Genomic DNA, 21,269 nt, shown 5'->3' with positions numbered 1-21,269 from the left:
CAACCTTGAGGCTAAGGTTGTGAAATACTGAGATAAACCCTACGGTGAAAAAGCTGGAAGCAATTCATTGTCATTTATTCCCTGCTTAGTATTTATACCATTTCCCAGTTGTGCTGGGGGAGGGACCTTTCCTGCTACAGCTTCAGCTGGGACATTTATCCCTGCTCATACCTGCTGGCTAGAGAAAAGAAAATCTGCACTATTTCTAATGCTTCCTTGCTAATTTGAAAACTATTACAATGACATATGCATTAGAACTTTTTAAAATATTATCTTCAAGATCGTGCATCATTTTTAAAGTTCACTTGGGTGTTAGAGAACTAAGAAATTCTCCTGTAACCAGCCTTTCAGGTTTGGGTGTTCTCTCTTTTTAAGAGTCCACCTAAGACAGGTAGATTTTTTTCATTTCTTCCTGTATCTATGATGAAAAGCACCTGGAATCCTGCCCAAAGCCTCACAATTAACCACCACTGCCGAGCAGACTAACACAACTCAGAGACTTCCTGCTGCATCCTCCTCCACAATCCCTGGCAGCTGCAAATCAATAGCAAGCAACTTATTCTGGAATATGAAAACACGGAGGGTAACCCTTCAAAACAGAGTATGTAAACAAGTTTTAAAAGTTACATAACAGATTTCTATAAGACTATTTAAGTTGTAGTCCAAGTTAAACTTCATTCTAGAACACATTTGAAAGCAGTGTTGTCTTTATCTTTTGTTAGGTCCTTTTTCCTTTTAACAAATGGCACGGTGAAACTGGACAAGCAAAAAATGTTTCTTTTTTCATTGTGTGAAGAGCTTTTCAGACTTTGTGGGTTTTTTAAGTATATCAAGCTATACATAAATATCAGGAAGCACCATTCTCTGTACTCTCCAATCAAATACACAGGAATCAGGTATCAATACTGGTAAACATGCAAGCATTTTCTGTACCAGGAACGCCGATAATCTGGTACTACTGCCGAGCACATTTCCACTCTAACCAAATTAATGCGATATAGAATAGAAGCTGAAGGAATTTTAAAACTGCAGACACAAGTCATGCAAGCACAGCTATTCCTTCTTTAGCTGCCATTATTTTGAAACCTTCTGCCCTCTCACTCACAGTACTTAAAACTGCAGACTTTAATGCTCCCTACAGTTTCCTCTTACACCTTTTTGCTTCTCCTTTTATTCTGAAAGTAAATTATAAATCACAGAATCCCAGAATGTCAGATGTCAAAGTAAAACTACTGGAATTGCTGAAGAGATTCAATTGCAAATACTCAGTCTCCAGGAAGCCACGAACACAGAATCCCAGAATGTCAGGGATTAGAAGGGACCTGGAAAGCTCATCCAGTGCAATCCCCCCGCCGGAGCAGGAACACCCAGCTGAGGTTCCACAGGAAGGTGTCCAGGCGGGTTTGAATGTCTGCAGAGAAGGAGACTCCACAACCTCCCTGGGCAGCCTGGGCCAGGCTCTGCCACCCTCACCCTGAAGAAGTTTCTTCTCAAATTTAAGTGGAACCTTTTGTGTTCCAGTTTGTACCCATTACCCCTTGTCCTACCATTGGTTGTCACTGAGAAGAGCCTGGCTCCATCCTCCTGACACTCACCCTTTAGATATCTGTAAACATTAATGAGGTCACCCCTCAGTCTCCTCTTCTCCAGCTCCAGAGCCCCAGCTCCCTCAGCCTTTCCTCACAAGGGAGATGCTCCACTCCCTTCAGCATCTTTGTTGCCCTGGGTCTTCATGAGTCGTCGTTGTTGTTTGGTTGTGTGTTGTTCCCCCCCCCCCATTTCCACCCTTGGTGTTTATTCTGAGATGAAAAAACTCAAATTCAAGATTTGGATCACTTGTATTGACCCACTGGTGTCAGACTTCTGAATTAGCCATTACTTGTGTATCTCATCAGCATTATTGCCATCTGTTTAAATGTTCCTTTCACTGTTGCCACGGCTAGAAAAGGAGAGAGGGATTGCTGGGTTGTTTTAGTCTATCCACTGTGAACGAGTAAGGGTATCTAAGGCAGCAAGTGGATCAAAAAGCACATTTTTCTCACTGGAATCCTCCCAAGATAAGCACCAATTCATTGCACGTGTCACCACACACTTCTTCCAATCATCTTAATTTTCACAGATGCAAATGTTTCCAACCTTGCTTTAAACATATCTGGTTTTATAGCAAAACCAGGATCACATAAAGCACAACAAACAAAAAAATAGAGCAACCTATCTTTGATTGTTAAACACTAATACTTCTACCACTGATTTCATTTAAGAGACTTTCTCTGGCTTTAAGTAGAGAAAGTTTAGGCCCGTAGCCATTTAGAGCTACAGCTGTGACTATTCAGTAGTCAACAAGCCGTTGAGAGATTTTAACACCAGAACACTTTTAATCTCACCACTGACATATTAAGAACACCAAGGAAGTTTCATGTTCCTATATATGACACACCTTATTAGCTAGAAAGTTTATACTATGCTGTCATCAAGAGAAATTTTAATAACGTCCTTTCACAAGCAAACCAGAAATTCAAGTAAACTAGGATTCTCTTGTTTGTTTAGTATTTTATCCCCACCCAATTAAATAAAAAACCCCTATAAATAATAGTCTGAAGCCTACAAAACCACAAATACAGCACGAAACAAAAGCTGTGAAATCATACTGAAACCACACTGAAATTTAAGTTTTTGGCCCTAACACACGCTGTACAGTGAAAAGTGTTTCATTCAGGAGTGCTGCAATTCCAAATGTAGAAATTCACACATTGGCAATGAAAATAATGATTATTAAAATCCCATTCTTATAAACTGTCCATAGTTTTGCCTGCAGTCTCAGTTCGTGACGTTACCTACTTCCCCCAAGATGTTTCACTGCCCAGGGGTGAGGATGGGAATCGGAAGCTGATCCTCGTTCCAGGCCAAACACTAACAGCACAGGCCACAATAAATATCTAAAAATATGATCTGCAGTTGTTATTAACTGCTGAGCTTTTATTCTTTTCCCATACAAATAATTTGCTCTAGTAATCATGAACAAGTGGCTCACAAACATCAGCAGGGTAATCTGCCCAGACATATCTCCAAAGTCAGGGACTGGCATCGTTATGAAAAACAAAGACACATTTCAAAGGTGTTACTCGAAAAGCATTAAGACTCATAACTATTCATATGGGATAGAAGAAAATAATTATGAGAATATTGTACAAGAATCATGTAATGTTTTGGGGCACAGCAGGAGTTACAGCAATTATATTCAAATACATTTGCCCCCCTGGGAACAGTATGGAGTTACTTAGCCCAAACACGCAGATACAATACAGATAGCAAAATCTGTTGATCAGTTCAAGCGATCAAAGAAAGAAAAAAGGACTTTCTTGAATGTTTAGCTCAAAGCCACCCATGCAGATACATAACTAAGATGACACAACCAGGAGTGATTATTGCCAGTCACGCAAGTCTAAGACATTTCCTTTGTATGCCAAGCTAAGCTGCACTAGCTCCCTGTCTACCGGTGTCCAACCACATGTGGTTACTCACATCTACCTACGATCCTTCTTCTTTCTTGGAGTAACCAACTGGTTCATGAATTTGTAAGGCATCTCTAGAAAGAGATGGAAATGTTGCTGCCTGATAACCAGGAACATCCTCTGAATGCAGGTACCAGAGTTCTGACTGATCTGAGTTAAAGTTAGGAAGTGCAGCAGGAAAGCTACAAGACAGTTGCCATCGCGGAGACATGGTGGGATGACTCATATGACTGGAGTCCTGCTATGTGTGGCTACAGGCTCTTCAGAAAAGACAGGCAGGGTAGGAGAGGTGGAGGGGTGGCTTTATATGTTAGAGAGTCTCTTGACTCTGTTAAACTTGAGGTCAGCAGTGACAAGGTTGAGTGCCTGTGGACCAGAATCGGGGGGAAGTCCAACAAGGCTGACATCCTCGTGGGTGTCTGTTATAGACCGCCCAACCAGGATGATGGAGATGAATTATTCTACAAGCACTGGGCAGATGTCTCAAAATCGACGGCCTTTGCTCTTGTGTGTGACTTTAACCTGCCAGATATCTGCTGGGAGCTCAATACTGCACAGAAGAGGCAGTCTAGGAATTTCCTAGAGTGTATAGAGGACCATTTCCTTCACGAGCTGGTAAATGAGCCTACCAGGGGTAAGGCCCTGCTAGACCTACTGTTTACAAACAGAAAAGGGCTGGTGGGAGATGTAGCGGTTGGAGGTCACCCGGGGCATAGCGACAATGAACTAATAGAAATAATTGAGTTTTCCATACTCAGAGATGCAAGGAGAGCCATTAATAAAACCTCTATACTGGACTTCCGGAGGGCAGATTTTTGCCTATTCAGAAGTCCAGTTCAGAGCATACCCTGGGAAACAACGCTTAAAAAAAAGGGGGCCAGGAGGGTTGGACATGCTTCAAGCAGGAGGTTTTGAGCGCACAGGAACAGGCTATACCAGTGTGCTGAAAGGCTGGATGGTGGGGAAGACAACCAGCTTGGCTAAACAGGAAGATTCTGAAGGAAATCAGAAATAAAAAGAGAGTTTACCAACCGAGGAAAGAAGGGCTGGCTACTTATGAACAACTTCTGAAAATAGCTAGATCATGCAGAAAAAATATCAGGGAAACCAAAGTGCAATTTGAAGTTAATTTGGCCAATTCTGTTAGGGATAATAAAAAGTCCTGCTTTAAATACGTTAATAACAAAAGGAGGGGCAAGGAAAACCTCCATTCTCTGTTGGACTTTGAGGAAAATATAGTTAACAAAGACGAGGAGAAAGGTGAAGTACTTAATACCTACTTTGTCTCAGTTTTTACCAGTAAGACTGGTGGCCCTCAGGACAACTGGACTCTGGAGATGGTTGACAGAGATAGGAAGCCAAATAGCTCCCTTGTATTCCAGGAGGAAATAGTTGGTGACTTACTGAGCCATCTGGATCCTCACAAGTCTATGGGACCAGACGGGATCCATCCTAGGGTGATGAGGGAGCTAGCAGAAGAGCTCGTCAAGCCGCTCCCCATCACCTTCCAACAGTCCTGGCTCACTGGGGACTTGAACACAAGCCCCATGGGGAGAGGTTGAGGGAGCTGGGCTTGTTTAGTCTGGAGAAGAGGAGGCTTAGAGGTGAGCTCAGCACTCTCTAGAACTACCTGAAGGGCAGTTCTAGCCAGGTGGGGATTGGTCTCTTCCCCCAGGCAGTCAGCAATAGGACAAGGGGGCATGGGCTTCAACTCTGCCAGGGGAAATTTAGGCTGGAGATTAGAAAGCAATTCTTTGCAGAGAGAGTGATCAGGCATTGGAATGGCTGCCCAGGGAGGTGCTGGACTCACCGGCCCTGGAGGTTTTTCAACTGAGACTGGACATGGCACTTAGTGCCGTGATCTTGTAAATGGACTGGAGTTGGACCAAGGGTTGGACTTGATGATCTCTGAGATCTTTTCCAACCCAGTCAATTCTGTAATAACATCTTCTGGTGACAACACCAAGGACTTTTCTCCTTAGGTCTTTTCAGAAACATCATTTTACACTGCTAAGCTGCATTACAGGAAAATAATAATAATAAATAATTTTTAAAAGAGTCGCCTGTCTACCTTAAAATTAATGACTGCTTACATTCAGAAAAAAATTCCAGAAAACTACGTGGGCATAGCAAGGGGAAGGATGGGAATTTGTGTGCCCAGATAGGAAAGCAGATGTCTATACATCCTTCTATTGAGATACAGGCCACACCTCTAAAATTATTTTTGAGACACTGCTTTAGAGACTGATTTTTAAACAACTTTTACCCACTGCCTAAACAGGTTTTATAGTGGCAATTTCTTTAATTTTCATTCAAATGGCCATAGGTTTGCCATGTATAAAACTCATCCTACTTCTATATTTAAAGGTTTCAATAATCTGCAGCTGTCTTATCTACAGAGCAGTGGGTGAAACAAGAGAGTTATCATGTGCACCCAGCTGAATTTAACAGTTATGAACAGCAATTTTAACATCTCAATAACATGAGAATTAGTAGCCAAAAACCCCTTTGTTTTTACATTCAGTAACAGTAAAAATTTTTAGAGAGAGCTAGAACTATCAAAAGATTTTCCTCTGAACAACCAGTATGCAAGAGGTTATTACTTCACTAAACAACTCAGCAACGTCACTAGATGACTGGCAAATACATTAATAAATTCATAATTTATAAACTCTAACTAAAATACAACTAAAAGCAAGTACTAGTACTAATCAGTGGATGATCGTTTGACTTTCTCTTTTCACCGTTCAGCCTCACAGCTCCTCAGCAAACGTACAGACGTGATAATCGATTTCCTACTGAGGTGACTCCTTTCCATGTACAGGATCTGTACATTTGACTGTTGATTATAGACAAGCTTTGGCAGGTCCCTGTGGCAAGCGAGCGTGAAGGTGGTTCAGTCCCGCCTTCAGAAAGGCGACTCACGATGGACATAACGATTTAAATAAAAATGGAGAGAGGGAGGAAAAAAAGCCCAAGAATATTAAAGCTACAAAGACATTCAGTTAAAAAAAGTCAGTCTGTAACAAAAGAGTAAAATTATTATTTTTAAGCTTTGTTACCCCCTGTGCAGAGTCAATTCTGCTGCTCACAAGTCACCTCTACGGAAGTTAAATCCATTAAAAGCTCAGGATATTACCAAAGCCATTTCTGACCCCACGGTGCAGAGGAACTCGGAGGAACAGCCACTACAGTTTAGAGTAAAACTTGGTTGTTGGAGGGCACAAAAGCGACAAGAGCTCCCTTCGATAGCTTAGATGCTGAGGTAATGCTGAATGAAAGCAGTGGACGCAAACAAATGAATCGTAGCTTCAGGCTGGAGTAATATCAGGTGCATCTCTACACCCCGAGGGCTCAACTCCTACACTTCTTAAGTCCCTCCCCTGAAACAACCTCCTGCAGTTTCACTTAGAGCCCAAGCCCAGAACAGGTACTTCTCTCCCAGCAGTGACAGCTCCAGCTTCCCACAGGGATCCCCTGGAAGGTTGCAGACATCTGTGTGCCTGGTGAGTACATTTCTTCAGAGCCTTTTTTTTCCAATAAAGTGTGTTCGTATTAACACCTAACGAGTAAATCGGAGGTGTTCATTTTGCAGCTGTCTCAAAAGCCTGCATTACTCCCAGCAGGTGTATTTACTGCACCAGTTGAAGCTTTCAGCAGAAAGTTTCAACAGGACAGAGAAATCTTTCAGTCTGAGAGAAAAACTAACCGTTGTGAGTTTTTACAATACCTAACTCTCGTAGACAAGAAGTGGTTTAAGTACCTTTTTTTATACAGGAAGTGTTATACTGAAGTATGACAAAAAGCTGCATTGCTTAAAATTGCTGTATTTAGTCTGCCAAATATTCTTATTACCGTAGGATCAGGTTAATCTGAAAAGCTTGTATGGAAATAAAGTGCTCTTGTTTTGATTTATTATTTTTTCCAGCTTCTGGGAAATTAGCACCAAAAATTGGATTGTTTTGAGTTATTATCTCTCTAGTCAGTTAAAGTGTACTAAGAAATCGAATCATTAATATTAAGATTTTTATTTCTTATCCACACTGCCTAACGAACTTATTTAATGTGTTTCTGTACTTCCCTCGCACGCACACACACACACACACACACACACACAGACATTGCGCGATCTCCTCCGCTCCCTTCCCGGCCTCGCCAACCCACTCCTCTCACCCGTGTTTCCTCCTAATTAACAAACAGTTGCGTTAAAATTTATCTTTTGGTATATAGGAACTGGAAGTCTAGAAGGGAGTGGTGGTTAATCACTGGAAAATCTTCAGCTAGAATAAAACTCACAAATCTTGTTCTTGCAACACTCTAGGTAGGTGACAATGGCATGTCCTTGAGTTATGCAATAATGCCACATCACAATATTTTAATTATAGCATGTCCTTCAAAATGTTCCACCCCAGTGAGTACTCCTGGTCAGAGAGATCAACAGCACCAAAAGGACACTGCAATAATAATGGAGTGTACATGACAAACTGTTACGCAGTTTGCTAAGGCAGTGTCCTAAAAAGAAATATAATTACTGTCCCTGCTTATAATAAAAGACATTTGGAAATTTCCTCTTTGATCAACTGGGCATCTTAAACAATTTAGTCTACTTAAAAACCTAAAAAACAACATGCACGTATATATATGTACACATATACGTGTATGCGTATGAATACCTATGTGCATATATGTGTATATACTTATACCCACGTACATTTTTGTTTATATATTTATTCACACATGCATGCACACAATGTTAAGGATATTCTTGTTTTCTGGACTTGCTGGTGTGTCAAAGGCAAGGAGGTAGCAACAGCAGACTCTTAGAAATAGGAGGAGGAAAACGGGGCTTTCAGTCTCGGGCTGGAAAGGGCTGCAAATGAGAGCCGTGAGGATACACTGACAGGAAACAAACAACCGAGACAGCCTCAAGTTAAATCAACATTATCCCAATAACCTGCTTTCAATCAAAATATAAATAAATAGTACTACTACCTTTCAAATGTAGAAAGATAGAATTCTAATAATACATAAATCTCTGCATTTCTAAAATCAGGTGTAGGGGAAATAAATCCTCACTCTAAAAAAAAAAAAATCGCATGAAAGTTATCCTGCTACTGAGGAATTTTTTCTCATTTTAAAGGATATTACAAGTGATGGCATTCAAGTTTGAGGAAAATCTACTGCTTGTTTTGATTTTTCTTTCTAATACTAAATTTTAATGCTGGTAGCACAAAACATACGTTGTACAACTGTAAAAAACTACCATTATTTAGACAGAGCCAGTTTTAATTGGTTGCACCTATTTTAAACCATTAATGTCTTTTCCAGCTGTGTGTGATCAAATAGTTTTAATGATCAAATACGTATCTCTGCCAGATACTCCTGGTTTTTACTCAAATTATCCTTCTTGTCTGGGTTTAGAAATATAGTATTACTGGCATTTTTAAAGCATGAGGAAAAAATAAAGGGATTAAATAGTAAAAGAGAGAAACAAACCATTCATCTGGCTGACACCAGCATACATTTACGAGAAGGTAAACACCCTGGCAAATAAGCTACTCGTCCTACAGCTCCGCAGTCGGAGGAGCAGGTCCGGGGAGCAGCCGTCTGCAGGCTGAGCGCCACCAAAACTAATTAAAAGCAAAAAAAATAAGCTGTTGTAATTCTCTCCTACTGTACACACGGCAAATAAGCTCCGCTGCTCGGAATTTCTAACATGAAAACTGCAACGATGCGTTTTGTCTTATTAAGAAACGATAGTTAGTACTCCGTTCAACAGGAATAACTTGAATCAAAGTTAAATAACAAGTACAAAGTCGGGGTGGGGGGGAACAGGACACACAGGAATTTGCGTTATTAAGCAAAGGAAAGCTAGCAGAACAAGAAAATCTAATTAACATGTCTCTATTATAAATGCTGCACCTGAATGCAAATTCAGACTGTTATCATAAATGGCTCAGCTAAGAATGCAATGGAGTTTTGACAACAAGATTTTTTTTCAAGAATAATTAGTCCAAGTACTTCCAAGAAGATACAAAGAACAGCAGGTACGAACTGACATGACCGAGTCCATTACAAACTGTCCACGTTAGTTATACATCATTACTCAGAAGAAAAAACAAAGCAACAAGCTCACTTAAGGAAGAAAAAAAGTCCAGTCACCTATCTGGACACCCCACCCCCCCCCCCCCGCCTCGGCATATTTTTTAATGTAAAGGCATTATTCTTAATCTTTCAAAGGAATGCTGGTTCTCATTATTTAAAATATTTTTAATACTGTATGATTTTTTTTTTAATTCACTGAATTACCATTGTAACCAGACTCCAATGACGAGGCTTTAACATGCAGCTGTATAATTCAGGTTTTTGTTCATTGTTGCAGTATCGGTGTTCAACTCAAACCACCAAAAAAGCTTTGCCAAAACCTGAAAAATGAAAAGATACTTCTCTCCATGTCCCCTTTTCTTCAGTCTGCTGCATATTTAATCATTTGTTAATTTCAATAAAAAACTTGATTGTTTTTTCTAGTTACAAAGCAGCTTTGCATTTTTCAGGGTGCCCTCACAATTACTATTTTAACAAAATTAACATTTCTATGACATCAGAAACAACATTTAATACAATTTGCTAAAATTACTATACCTGATGAAACAAGCAGCAATTCGGTAGCTTTGCCTTCAGTTTTCATAAGGTTGCATGTCATTTTCTATTCAATAATCTCTGATTTAGAATGCAAAACATCTCTAACTAAAATCTCACAGCATGTAATTAGCAACAATTCCTAAAGTGAGTATTTTAACACTACTAATTCAAACCTATGTGTAAAAAGCCTTTTTTTAAAAAAAAAAAAAAGAAAAAATATCGAGCTCTACTAGTCAGTCTTACAATTAGTATTCCTGTAGTTTCGGGTAACACAATAGATACAGTACGTGGTTTTGCAACAGTCATCATTTTGATAATGATGCTTATAGTTCATGATGAAATCATCAGTTTTTAGATCTCTGCCATAACACATCCTATAAAATCATGAGAACTTGACTCTGAGAGTTTCTCACGCCTTCAGAATCAGTGAACATAATGGAACAAGCCGATACAAGCCCTCCTGACTTATCTACTGGGCAAATCATCAGGCTGTGTAAAGTATCCACAAACTCAGTTTTTCTGAAGAAAGGCAGATAGTTCATTCCCCGTAAATCAAATACTGGCAGACACTTTTTACTTGAATTAATGCTCTTGTGTGTCCGTGTTAACTATACGCGGTGTGGTAGGAGCCACGCAGCAGAAGACTGTGAAATGTGTTTATCAAGCAGAAGATTCTATTAGTCAGATATTGCAGCACTCATTTCTCTTAATTGAATTAGGAAGAGGAAGAAAATTGGTGTGGTTTTATCCTTCGAGAGATTGGCCACTTTTGAGGTATCCATTGAGATTAGGCAGTGAGGAAATGCCGTGCCGGTGAAAAGAGGGGGTTGGTCAGTCTCTCAAAGAGCCAACTCAGCTCCCCAGTCCAACCAATCTACTCCACACCCGCGTTGCACCCAGCAGGAAATTCCCTCCCTCTCTCCCCAACCAGCCTGACAAGCTTGTCCCACATCCAGCTGCTGCCAGGACCTGCCTCTTCCCACCCTCCCACCTCCACTCCTCTCTCAACAGCTCCACCTAGATTTCTGCTTTCATCTTCTCAATGAACCTGCCTTCGGTTTTCAAGGCAAACGCTTTCAAGCCGGTAGGAGCGGCAGGTGACGGGCACTGCTGAAAACCAGGCCACTTCTGGCCACAACTGCATGTCTGTGTCAAGTCTGGCATCTAGAATTAAAAAGAAACCAACCCACAGCACACCATGTGTTACAAGGGGGAACACAGTTAAAAGAATATATCACTTTGTATTTAGCTCCATCTTCCACTACAGCTAATTTTGAACTCTGTGTTACAGTTCCTGCCACCAGCAGCTGCAGAAGTGTTGGTTTCCGGCACCCCGTCATCCCTGAGACACCAAGGATTGGCCTCCTCTCTTCACCTGGGCAGACGGATTCTAGAAACCTGAAAAACTGGAAATATCAAGAAGCTAAACCCGAGGAAAGCTAACCACAAGAAAGTTTTTATAAAGAATCATTACATTTAATTGTTTACAGCAGAAAAAAAAATGAGTCTCCTCAAAGAACGTAAACCAAAGAAGCCTCATTACATCCCAAGACCACCAGGGAAGCCATTTAAGTACAAGTGCTTTCAGTGCCCCTTTACTTGCAATGAGAAATCCCATCTTTTTAACCATATGAAATACGGCCTCTGCAAAAACTCCATTACTTTAGTATCGGAGCAGGATCGTGTCATCAAGTGTCCAAAGACCAGTTCCTTGGAGCCCAAACAGATCAATCAGCTTGAATCTACAGTCAAACCAACTTCCTCTAAATCTGTCACAAATGGACTGTCGAATCTCGATTCAAAGCCTCAATATCCTTTCGCAAAAGAAGACACCAAGGAGAACGTTGAATTACAAAACCAGGCACCAAACACAGCAATTCAAGGACAAAAACCTGCAATTCAGAAGGAATTAACCCCGGCCAGTACAACAGAAAGTGCTATCAGCATGCAGCCCCTTTTGGACAGCATTGTGAGACCCTCTGCTTTTGTTCCTGTAGGAGAACACAGAGACAGTAAAGGCCCGGACACTAGTGAAGCATCTGAAATTATATCAGTCTCTAACAAAAGCTCACCTTTTCACACTAAATCTGCATTTCATGCACCAAGTCACCCATGGAAAGCAGGTTCTCCTTTCCTCCCAGAGTTCCCACATAAAGTTGCTCCCACAAAAGGCTTTGGTTCCATTTCACCCTACATGCAACCAATGATTACCGAGTACTCGCCCCATTTTTATGAGCACAGGCTGGCTATCTACACACCTTACTTGCTTCCAGGTAATTCGGAGTGTGAGAGCTCTGCTCTGTCTGTCTACGGCACACAAGATCAAAGACACTTTCTTCCTCACCCTGGGCCACTTCCAAAACCAATAAATCCGTCGGCATATGAACACTATCGATTGTTCCAACAATATCATTCCACTCCTCCGATACCATATGGATTTTGTAGGCCAACAGATCCTCCATTTTACAGATTCTCACACGTAGCTGGTATTAACAGAGATCAAAATTCTCACCTCATGGAAGAAACTACCTTGCTATATCCAGCTTCTTTAAGCCCATCCCAACAATATCCTCTAAGTTCACATAAAAAACAAGCAGATTATGAAAAAGAAATGACATTATTGCATGCCAAAAGTCATTCCAAAGATGACCAAAATGAACGAGAGAATGCTAAAATGAGCCCTCTCGCAGGAAGCGCAGCAACAGGCTCCCCCGGCAGACCTAGCCCGACCAACTTCACTCAGACGAGCCATGCATGCGAAGGCTTATTTGACCTCTCTAACAAGTCATCTTCCACATCGCTTGGCAAGTACGATCAACCAGAAGAAAATCTGACAGCTTTCAGACCTGTGAGAAAAAGCACCGATCAACCAACTCTAGTGCAAAGTGTGCAGACACAGCAAGAGAGAGAAGATTCACCTACCAGGTAAAATAATAAAATCACTTTGCAAATTCTTGTCAGATTTACTAGAGACACACAGAGACAGACACATTTCACATAATGCCCCTAAAGTATATTTACATTTACAGCATTATTTGTTTTATATAACTGCGCAAAACACAGTACAACTCACAGTTGCTATAGTGAGTGGAACCACTCATTCTCTTTAAGCGTACCAGGTATTTCCAACACCATTACTATGCATGTGTCTCTGTATTTCAGGAAATTACCTGTATTACAGCGATGTGTATGGCAAAAGGGACTTGGGGGAGTCGAAGGAGAAAGAACAAAAGTGTCAGGCTTCTAGCCAGATTGTTTTCTCTTTTTCCTGCCTACTTCCTCAGTCTTAATTTAAAAGAGCAGCTGACAGTAAACTCTCTTTTCTCCTCATTTCTTTCAGCATTAACGTCACTGATGAAGATCCACATACACAGAACGAAGGCCATAACAATGAAGGCTCACTGTCCAACACAGAAGACGACACAGGGATAGTTCCCCTTAATCTTTCAAAAAAGGCTGACACAAACACAGGACCTGCTCACGAGCATGCCTACAAAACCACATCCAAAACAGAAAGTCAGAACTTTCTAGAATTGCAAGACATGCCTCTGAACCTCTCGGTAAAAGATTCCTGTAACACAGGAAGCCTGAAAACGTCATTCCACAGTCCATCTCATGAGAACGGTGCTGCTACTTCTCCAAACACCGAAAACGACGCCTCCCGGGCAGATGCATGTAACCCCAAGAAGGCTATTAATGGTGCCTGCGACAAGTCGTCTTTCACGGCTCACAGCAACGAAGCTCAAGACTTAAGAATAATTGACAGCTGTGATGAACAGAAACAAACAGCAGCTGTAGCTCTGTGTCAGCTGGCTGCGTACAGCCCCAGCAAAGCCAGGATGGACGGCGATGGGCAGAGTCCGCAGGACAGTAACGCTGCCTGTACAGAAGCCACTCTTAATTCTTCCGAGCCTCAGGATACTCAGTGCAATCAAAAAGTAAAAGGACAAAAAAGGACAAATCAAAAAGAATCGGCAAAGTCCCAGCAAGGCACTAAAAGAGTCAGGCCAAATGACTGTAGCAGAGTCTTCACTTTAAGGAAGAGAACAAGAGTATCTTAATACTGCACCTCCCAATGAGTTTCTGCTCACAGAAGCTACTTATCGGCAACATTAGAAAATGTCTACAAAACGTGTCTCATTGGTTTTGGTCCATGACCAGATATGTTCAATCTCTCCCATGTAAATAATGTTCATAATTTTATATTAATATTTTTAAGCAACTGAACTTTCCCATGTATGAGCTCAGATTTTGATGAGTGAATTTTTGCATTCATTACTAAAGCCAAAATGAATCTTCCAAGGTTTTTTGAAATTGTATTAATGTAAAATAACTTTTACAACTTCTTAAAAGACGTTTAAGCTCTTGAAACAATATTGTTCAATAACGTACTGTCGTACTCTTTTTCGGACTTAATTTCATTTAGTAGGAGTTTTTTTGTCTTTTTTCTTTGAAAAACGTTTTATTTCACTGTGCAGTAGTTTAAATAAGCTTAAGATTAAACCTGGCTATTCAGAATTTACTGTAAAAACTGTTTATCCTGTGAATGCACTTTGCCATTATGCCATAATACAAATCAGCAGACCAAATTTTGTTACTTGGAGGCAGGCGCCAGTTTAAACAAGCTTGGCTCAGCGAGCTTTTCTTCTGTCAACTAAGAACAAGATTCAGGTTAAGCCAAAGCAAGCCTGCACCAATTTCACAAATGCCGTTTATGTTCACCTTTAACTGAACCCCCTACAAAAACAATACCGAAAATTTGAAGAGCTAAACAATTTAGGTGCCTGATCCTCTAAGGTGAGACAGACACTGGGCAACTTTCAAACTCCAAGCCTAAAAGTTATTTATATAATTTATTTCACCTGAGGCAAACTCTCCTGGTGAAAGTCCTATCTCGGTAAACACATATCCCTAATTATCAGTGTGCTTCTCTATACATCCTAAAACTGTTTTCTGTTTCTAGAACTGTGTATATAAACTTCCAATTTTTGAAATAAATCTGTGACCTGTACTTAAGACATATGGCAATTCATTAATGAACACAAATACATTCACTCTGCTATCTGTAACACACATTTTGAAGAAAAATTAGCAAAGAAATTAGCTAATTTTTCAATTTCCAAGTAGAATTTGGCATGGAATACCAATCAACTCTAAAAAAGGAGCTTCCTTCCGTGAAAAAAGTTCACTGTGCAGATTAATTCATCCGTAAATTAGCACCATAGGAAAAATCTCGGAATTTCGTCTGTCTTAAAGCTTCTGCGGGGCTTATACAAACGGCTATAAAAGTGTAATTAAAATAAGGCTGCTCCACTGTATAAACACCCCATATAAATTTGCACAGTGTGCACTGTCAGTCTAAGTAAATCCAACCCAGACTAAGTATTATTCACTTAAAACTATGGGTATACATGTCTACTTGATTCATTATACGGATAGGGGACATCCTCACCCGCCTACACGTTACTAGTATAAACCTACGTAAGGAGCAGAGCTGCATTCAAGGCAATGTAGAAATCTTGGATTATTTTTCTAATCTCTTGCGCTATGGTGTTTTGAGGTAACAGCTCAGCCAGAGCATTGCAAGAAGTTTACCATTAATCAGAAAATTACAGGGCTTAATTTGCTGAGCTAACAAATAAACAAACAAAAAAGTAACCACACTGATCTTTAAAATTTCATAGAGCTTTTCCTAGATTATCAAAAGACAAAATATCAATCTGAGTTTCAACAAAGGCAATATGGTAACAGAAAAAGTCCAATTAACTCAGATTACAAAAGCAAGGCAGTTAGAAAGTATGATGGATCAAGTTGTACGTGATGCAACAAGGAGAAAAATCTTCCTTCACAGAATCACAGAGTGTCAGGGGTTGGAAGGGACCTCAGAAGCTCATCCAGTGCAATCCCCCCATGGAGCAGGAACACCCAGCTGAGGTTCCACAGGAAGGTGTCCAGGCGGGTTTGAATGTCCGCAGAGAAGGAGACTCCACAACCTCCCTGGGCAGCCTGGGCCAATGTCTGTCACCCTCACTAAGAAGAAGTTTATGTCCATCTCTTTCCCAGAAAGACCTTGCTGCCATGATTGTTCTCTCCTTCCCTATCTTAGTTTTATATTCTTCCACCCCAGTAATAAAAAGCTACATCTTACGCAATCTGACAAATTAAAATTGTGCATATAAACCTGTGTATACTAAAATCACCTTCACAGGCAGAAATATATTATCATTGACCCCTGCAGAAAAAGGAGATGAAGGGTAAAACTATCATACCCAATCTACATATACAAAAACTCAACCTTTAGATGACTTCCCATTCTTCAAGTTGGGAAGATTTTTAACTGTGTCATCTTTATCATACAAGAGCAAAAGTAATTAGAAAACGGAAACCAACTGGAGGCTAGCTGCTCAAAAACTGTCACATGCAAAACAGACACTGTATTGGACATGAGCTCTTTTCGTGGAGACAGAATAATAAAAACAGTATTAAATACCATATTTCACAGTTTCTTTTAGAATAAGTCAACAGATTTTCAGGATAGAAAAGATTTGGCAACCACACTCACTTGTATGAAACACCAATTTTGAAACATTTTTGAAAATTAGTGTTGTACTTCTCTGTTCAACATAGGAGAGCCCGATGAGATCAGAAGAACCAACCAGCTCAAGACTTTGCTGGAAAAGTGTGCAACAGTGGATGGTACTACTACGTTATGCCTTTGTCATTTCACCTTTACACAAAACTGACCGAAATCACAAACCAGAGAACTACCTTCCCATCAGTATCTCTGTACTTCAACGTATGTTGATACATACAGAACACACTAAGAAACAATTTCTCTGCCATGTGCTTTCTTTCCTTCCACCCTGCTATTTCAAAAACCCATTAAAAATTAGAAAGTTCATTGTATAAATTATGTAAAATTGGCTCCGATATTTAATCAGAAAGAAACAGCATAAGCAACTAGCTTTAAAGTGCAAGTTACTCATCAATTATTTAATATATTTTATTTAAATAATGACACTGACACAATATAGAGACATACAGAATTATTTTACATAACTGTACAAAAAACCATGGGAGGGAGAAAGAAAGAAGAAAACCCCAAGCAACTACTTTCATATTGGAAAGAAAAATTTATTAAGTATAAAAAGGCACACCCAAGACGGTGCTTTTCACACAAGTACCTTAAATATCCCCATAGGCGTATTTTTTACTCTAGAAGTCAATTCTACAGCCATTATTCATCACACTCACATCAGCAAATTCCAGTCTATTGCCACATATTCAATCTCTAATACCATAAATTAATTCATGGACTTACTCACATTCAGCAACCACAACTCACCATCTGAAATTCGGGAAGGGAGTAACAATCCTCTTCTGCCTAACTCAGCCAGGGCTAAGCACCCACCATGCCAGGCATTGTCTGTTTCCTGGAAACTAAATGGAGAACAAAACCAAGTTTTGTTAAGACCAGCCTTCCCTCTTCAGATTTCGTTTTTCATGGTGAATTCCTAACAGTTTCAAAGACACATAATCCAAACCAGCATGTGTTTATTGTGTTAGTAATCCTGTTAGACTTCTAAAATAGAAGAATTACAAGTTGAATGTGTCATCCATTTTATGAAACATAAATACTGCTATAAATGTGTTCAAATAAGCCAAAAAAACCCCATTTATCAATATAAATGTAACTTCAGAAGAGTACCATATCTGGAACTCATGCAGAAAGGGAAAACAACTTTCTAGCACACTGGCAAAAGATGGAGATTTACAGAACATTTCCAAACTAACTAACGAATTTAGTGCCAAACACAGTCCTTAACTAGCAAAAGATGTTCATATAATAGTTTGCAATAAACAGATTATACAAGCTTATATAGCGAGCAAACAGTGGTGTTTATACACCTTTAAAAATCATAAAACAAATCAAAGCAACTTGTAGTGAACACGGCAGAAAAACACCAAAACCAGAACACGATTTCTGGTGGATTGGCAGATAAAGGAGTGAAAAGGGGAAAGGTGTGTGCTGGATGGCTAAACATGCCCAAAGTTCATTTTGTATTAAGCTAGGCATAGGAATCCAGGAATAACACACTGAACAGACAGGGTCATATCAAAGCTTCTCCTCTCCCAGCGTCCTCTCTCTGACATGGACCAATAGCAGAATCTTGGCCAAAGCTCAAGCGCAGGGGATCGTTGTTTCGTCAGCCTCCCCTGGCTTTGGCACAGAGACCTCCCCAGCCAGAGGCTGCCGCCAGAATGTCCTGGTTAATGACCTCTGATGGGCTTTCTCACATTAACTTATATAATCCCTTTCTGAACTCCCTCTACACTTTCAGCTTCCATAACATCCTATGGCAATGACTTCCAGAGTTTCATTATAATTGCATGAAAATGAACTTCCTGATGCTTCCCAGTTCTCGCATTATGAGAAAGAGTGAACAGTAAGCAATTACTCACTTTCCTTCTTTCTTTCCTATTTATTATTTTATATATCTCAACTATATCCCTCTACTTTTTCTTTCCATTTGGAAGAATCCCTATCAGCTAAATCACTTTTCAGTGACTCAGTTTTGTTATCCCTTCCTTCCCTGATCATACCTAACGTTCCATTTCCTTCCTTTTTCTGGCAGTTGCTGAGCACTCACTCCACTGAAATTTTGACAGAACTATGGGTGATTTCAAGATCTCTCTCCTGAGCAGCAGTAACTGTTTTATATCTAGCTGCATTTTTCCCTAAGTGCATTAGTTTGCCCTCATTAGATATTATGTTTCACATGCCATCTACTGTCTGGGTACTTAACTTAGGTTTATGTAACGCTTTCTTCTCTGTCACCTTTATTTTTCACTACATTAGCTAACTTTAAATCATTATTTGATTTCCTCAGCCCATTGTTCCCCTTTTTTCCTTATGAGTATCTTGAACAGCACAGGGATCATACAGACCCATGCAGGACTGTGCTGATAATCTCTCTACATTGTGAGAAATTATCACTTATTTCTTCCCTGTTTCTTGTCCTTTCATTTCTCTACATAGAAGAAATCATTCCTTCTTACCCTAAGAGATCTAACTTAAAGTGCCTCTGATGAGCAACTGACTTATTCTTATTTTGGTCACTAAATATTTAGTGCAAAGAATACAGAAGAGATGCCCGTTGTCCTTGTCTACATTCGTTCCCAGGTGTTCCTGAAGAAAACAGGTCACTCAATTACTAGCTGGATTACTCATCTCTATGACTCGAAAACAAGGAAAGAAAACACAGGGAGTACAGGTCTTTGAAGCTCCAGGGATAATTAAGATCAGCAGTACCTCTTAAATTAATCACCGTAACGCAGTGGAAGTATCGGCTCAGTAGATACTTTCCTTGCAAGTTTTTAAGACTTCATACCCTCCTTTTTTAATGTGTTATCCTTTGAGCTGGTATTTTTAATTTGTAGTCACAACCAATCTGAGATTTTTTTAAAGTGAGTACCTCTGTTTGGCAGAGTATTTTTTGCAAATGAAGAAATTCTTTTTATTATTAGCTTAGCCCAAAACACTAGTTCAGATCTTAAAACTCAAGTACTCAATGTAGACCTGACGAGCAATTTGATATAGAAAAAGCATATAATACTTTTAAAATAATGTATTCCTTGACATGCTCTACCTGGATGCAGAAACAAGACATCCAACAATAAAGCAAAGAACATCCTAGCAATATGTGATCAAACTGAAGTTTCAGTGAGCCCAAAAGCCTCTGACACAGCCAACAGTAAATGCCTTTGCTACAGAATAAGAACAAGTGTAATGCAACACCCACAGAATCCCAGAATGTCAGGGATTGGAAGGGACCTGGAAAGCTCATCCAGTCCAATCCCCCCGCCAGAGCAGGAACACCCAGCTGAGGTTCCACAGGAAGGTGTCCAGGCGGGTTTGAATGTCTGCAGAGTAGGAGACATACTTCAGTTTGGTCCTAATAATATAAAATCACTTCCATGCCATTCTTGATTTCCTATTATACCCCGTTTATTCCTCGCTCTTCCTAGCTTTTTTAACCTTCCCCCACATAAAGATTGCTTCTTCTCTCTGATGTTCCTCAGAACCTTTCTGAATATTTTTTCCAGTTCTGCTAGGTTCCTGAAGATCCACACTACACTCAAGGCATGAGCACACCAAGAACTTTTAAAGCAACAAATAAACAAGCATTTTTAATTTTTATTTTTCCAAAGCTCAACTCCAGTCCTTCCACCTTACTTTAGAGTGGAGTCAAGATGAAGCATTAGGAATAATTGCTTTATTTAACACCCTTAGCGCATCCATGCCTTAGAAGATTTTGAAATCTGAGAGAAAGGCAACAAAATTTACAGGTTTCTAGACTTGTCTTCCTAACCATGGCACTCCCATTTTATAAGCAGACATGTTTCAGATGCTTGTTAAATTTGAAAAGAGGTTTTTACCTAAAACAGTCCAACAGAGACCCGATCACGTCATCTGCTAATTCTTTTGGAAGTCTTCCAGTTATTCTACCAATTCTAAAGAAGTTAAAAATAAAGAATACAGTGATTCATTAGTACCGTATTTGATTAATACGTCAAATAAAAAATTTAGTTACTGAAAATTTACAATAAGCTGACTGACTTAAAGATGACAATGTACTACTCTAGCACCATTACCCTCGAACAACAGTCTCAAACTTGAAGCAAAAGCTACACAGTAGCCAACTTAACACAGAAATACATTTTTTAAGTGGAAGAGAAAAAAACATTTTGAGGAAATGCTACTTTACACTCTGCAAGTTTCATCCAGCGAGTTTATTTCTAAAACTATCTGAAATTTACCTAAGACGGACCCAATCTTATATGCAACCAGAAAAAGACACAAACATGGCTTTATACCATGAGCAGTGCTAAAGTCGTTTGAACTAACTGTGAATATTGACAATACACACAATTATGAATCATCAATTACATCGGACTGTATTTCTAGGTTGTTTATTAGAGTATCCATAAGAAACCTACCCTTTTGCTGCAGACCACCTGACAATAGTGTCTTTGTCTTTCAGTCCAACCAACAATTGCTCTGCAGACAATTTAAACAGAACAGATTATTCTCATTTAACAACAGAAAGCTTT

General features: G+C 39.8%; 2 protein-coding genes across 3 annotated transcripts in view; one reads left to right on the top strand and one right to left on the bottom strand.

Moving 5' to 3' along the window:
• The window catches only part of TBCD (tubulin folding cofactor D), a 117,434-nt gene that overhangs the window by 72,966 nt on the left and 23,199 nt on the right, over positions 1-21,269 (bottom strand). For both annotated transcript variants that reach the window (XM_071816660.1, XM_065852224.2), the window contains exons 12-14: positions 21,156-21,216; positions 20,595-20,669; positions 17,500-17,594 (exon numbers count right to left, since the gene is read on the bottom strand). In XM_071816660.1, coding sequence (XP_071672761.1) covers positions 17,500-17,594; positions 20,595-20,669; positions 21,156-21,216 — 231 coding nt within the window. The remainder of the gene's footprint in view (positions 1-17,499; positions 17,595-20,594; positions 20,670-21,155; positions 21,217-21,269) is intronic.
• Positions 6,879-15,170, top strand: ZNF750 (zinc finger protein 750). The gene is made up of 3 exons (XM_065852558.2): positions 6,879-7,018; positions 11,446-13,079; positions 13,495-15,170. Exons 2-3 carry the CDS (start codon positions 11,656-11,658, stop codon positions 14,213-14,215), a joined length of 2,145 nt encoding a protein of 714 aa, XP_065708630.1. The 5' UTR covers positions 6,879-7,018; positions 11,446-11,655; the 3' UTR covers positions 14,216-15,170.

Source organism: Patagioenas fasciata, chromosome 18 (assembly GCF_037038585.1).
Source record: "Patagioenas fasciata isolate bPatFas1 chromosome 18, bPatFas1.hap1, whole genome shotgun sequence".
Taxonomy (NCBI): Eukaryota; Metazoa; Chordata; class Aves; order Columbiformes; family Columbidae; genus Patagioenas; species Patagioenas fasciata.
Note: the sequence above shows the minus strand (reverse complement) of the source record. Positions and strands in the feature narration are given on the sequence as shown.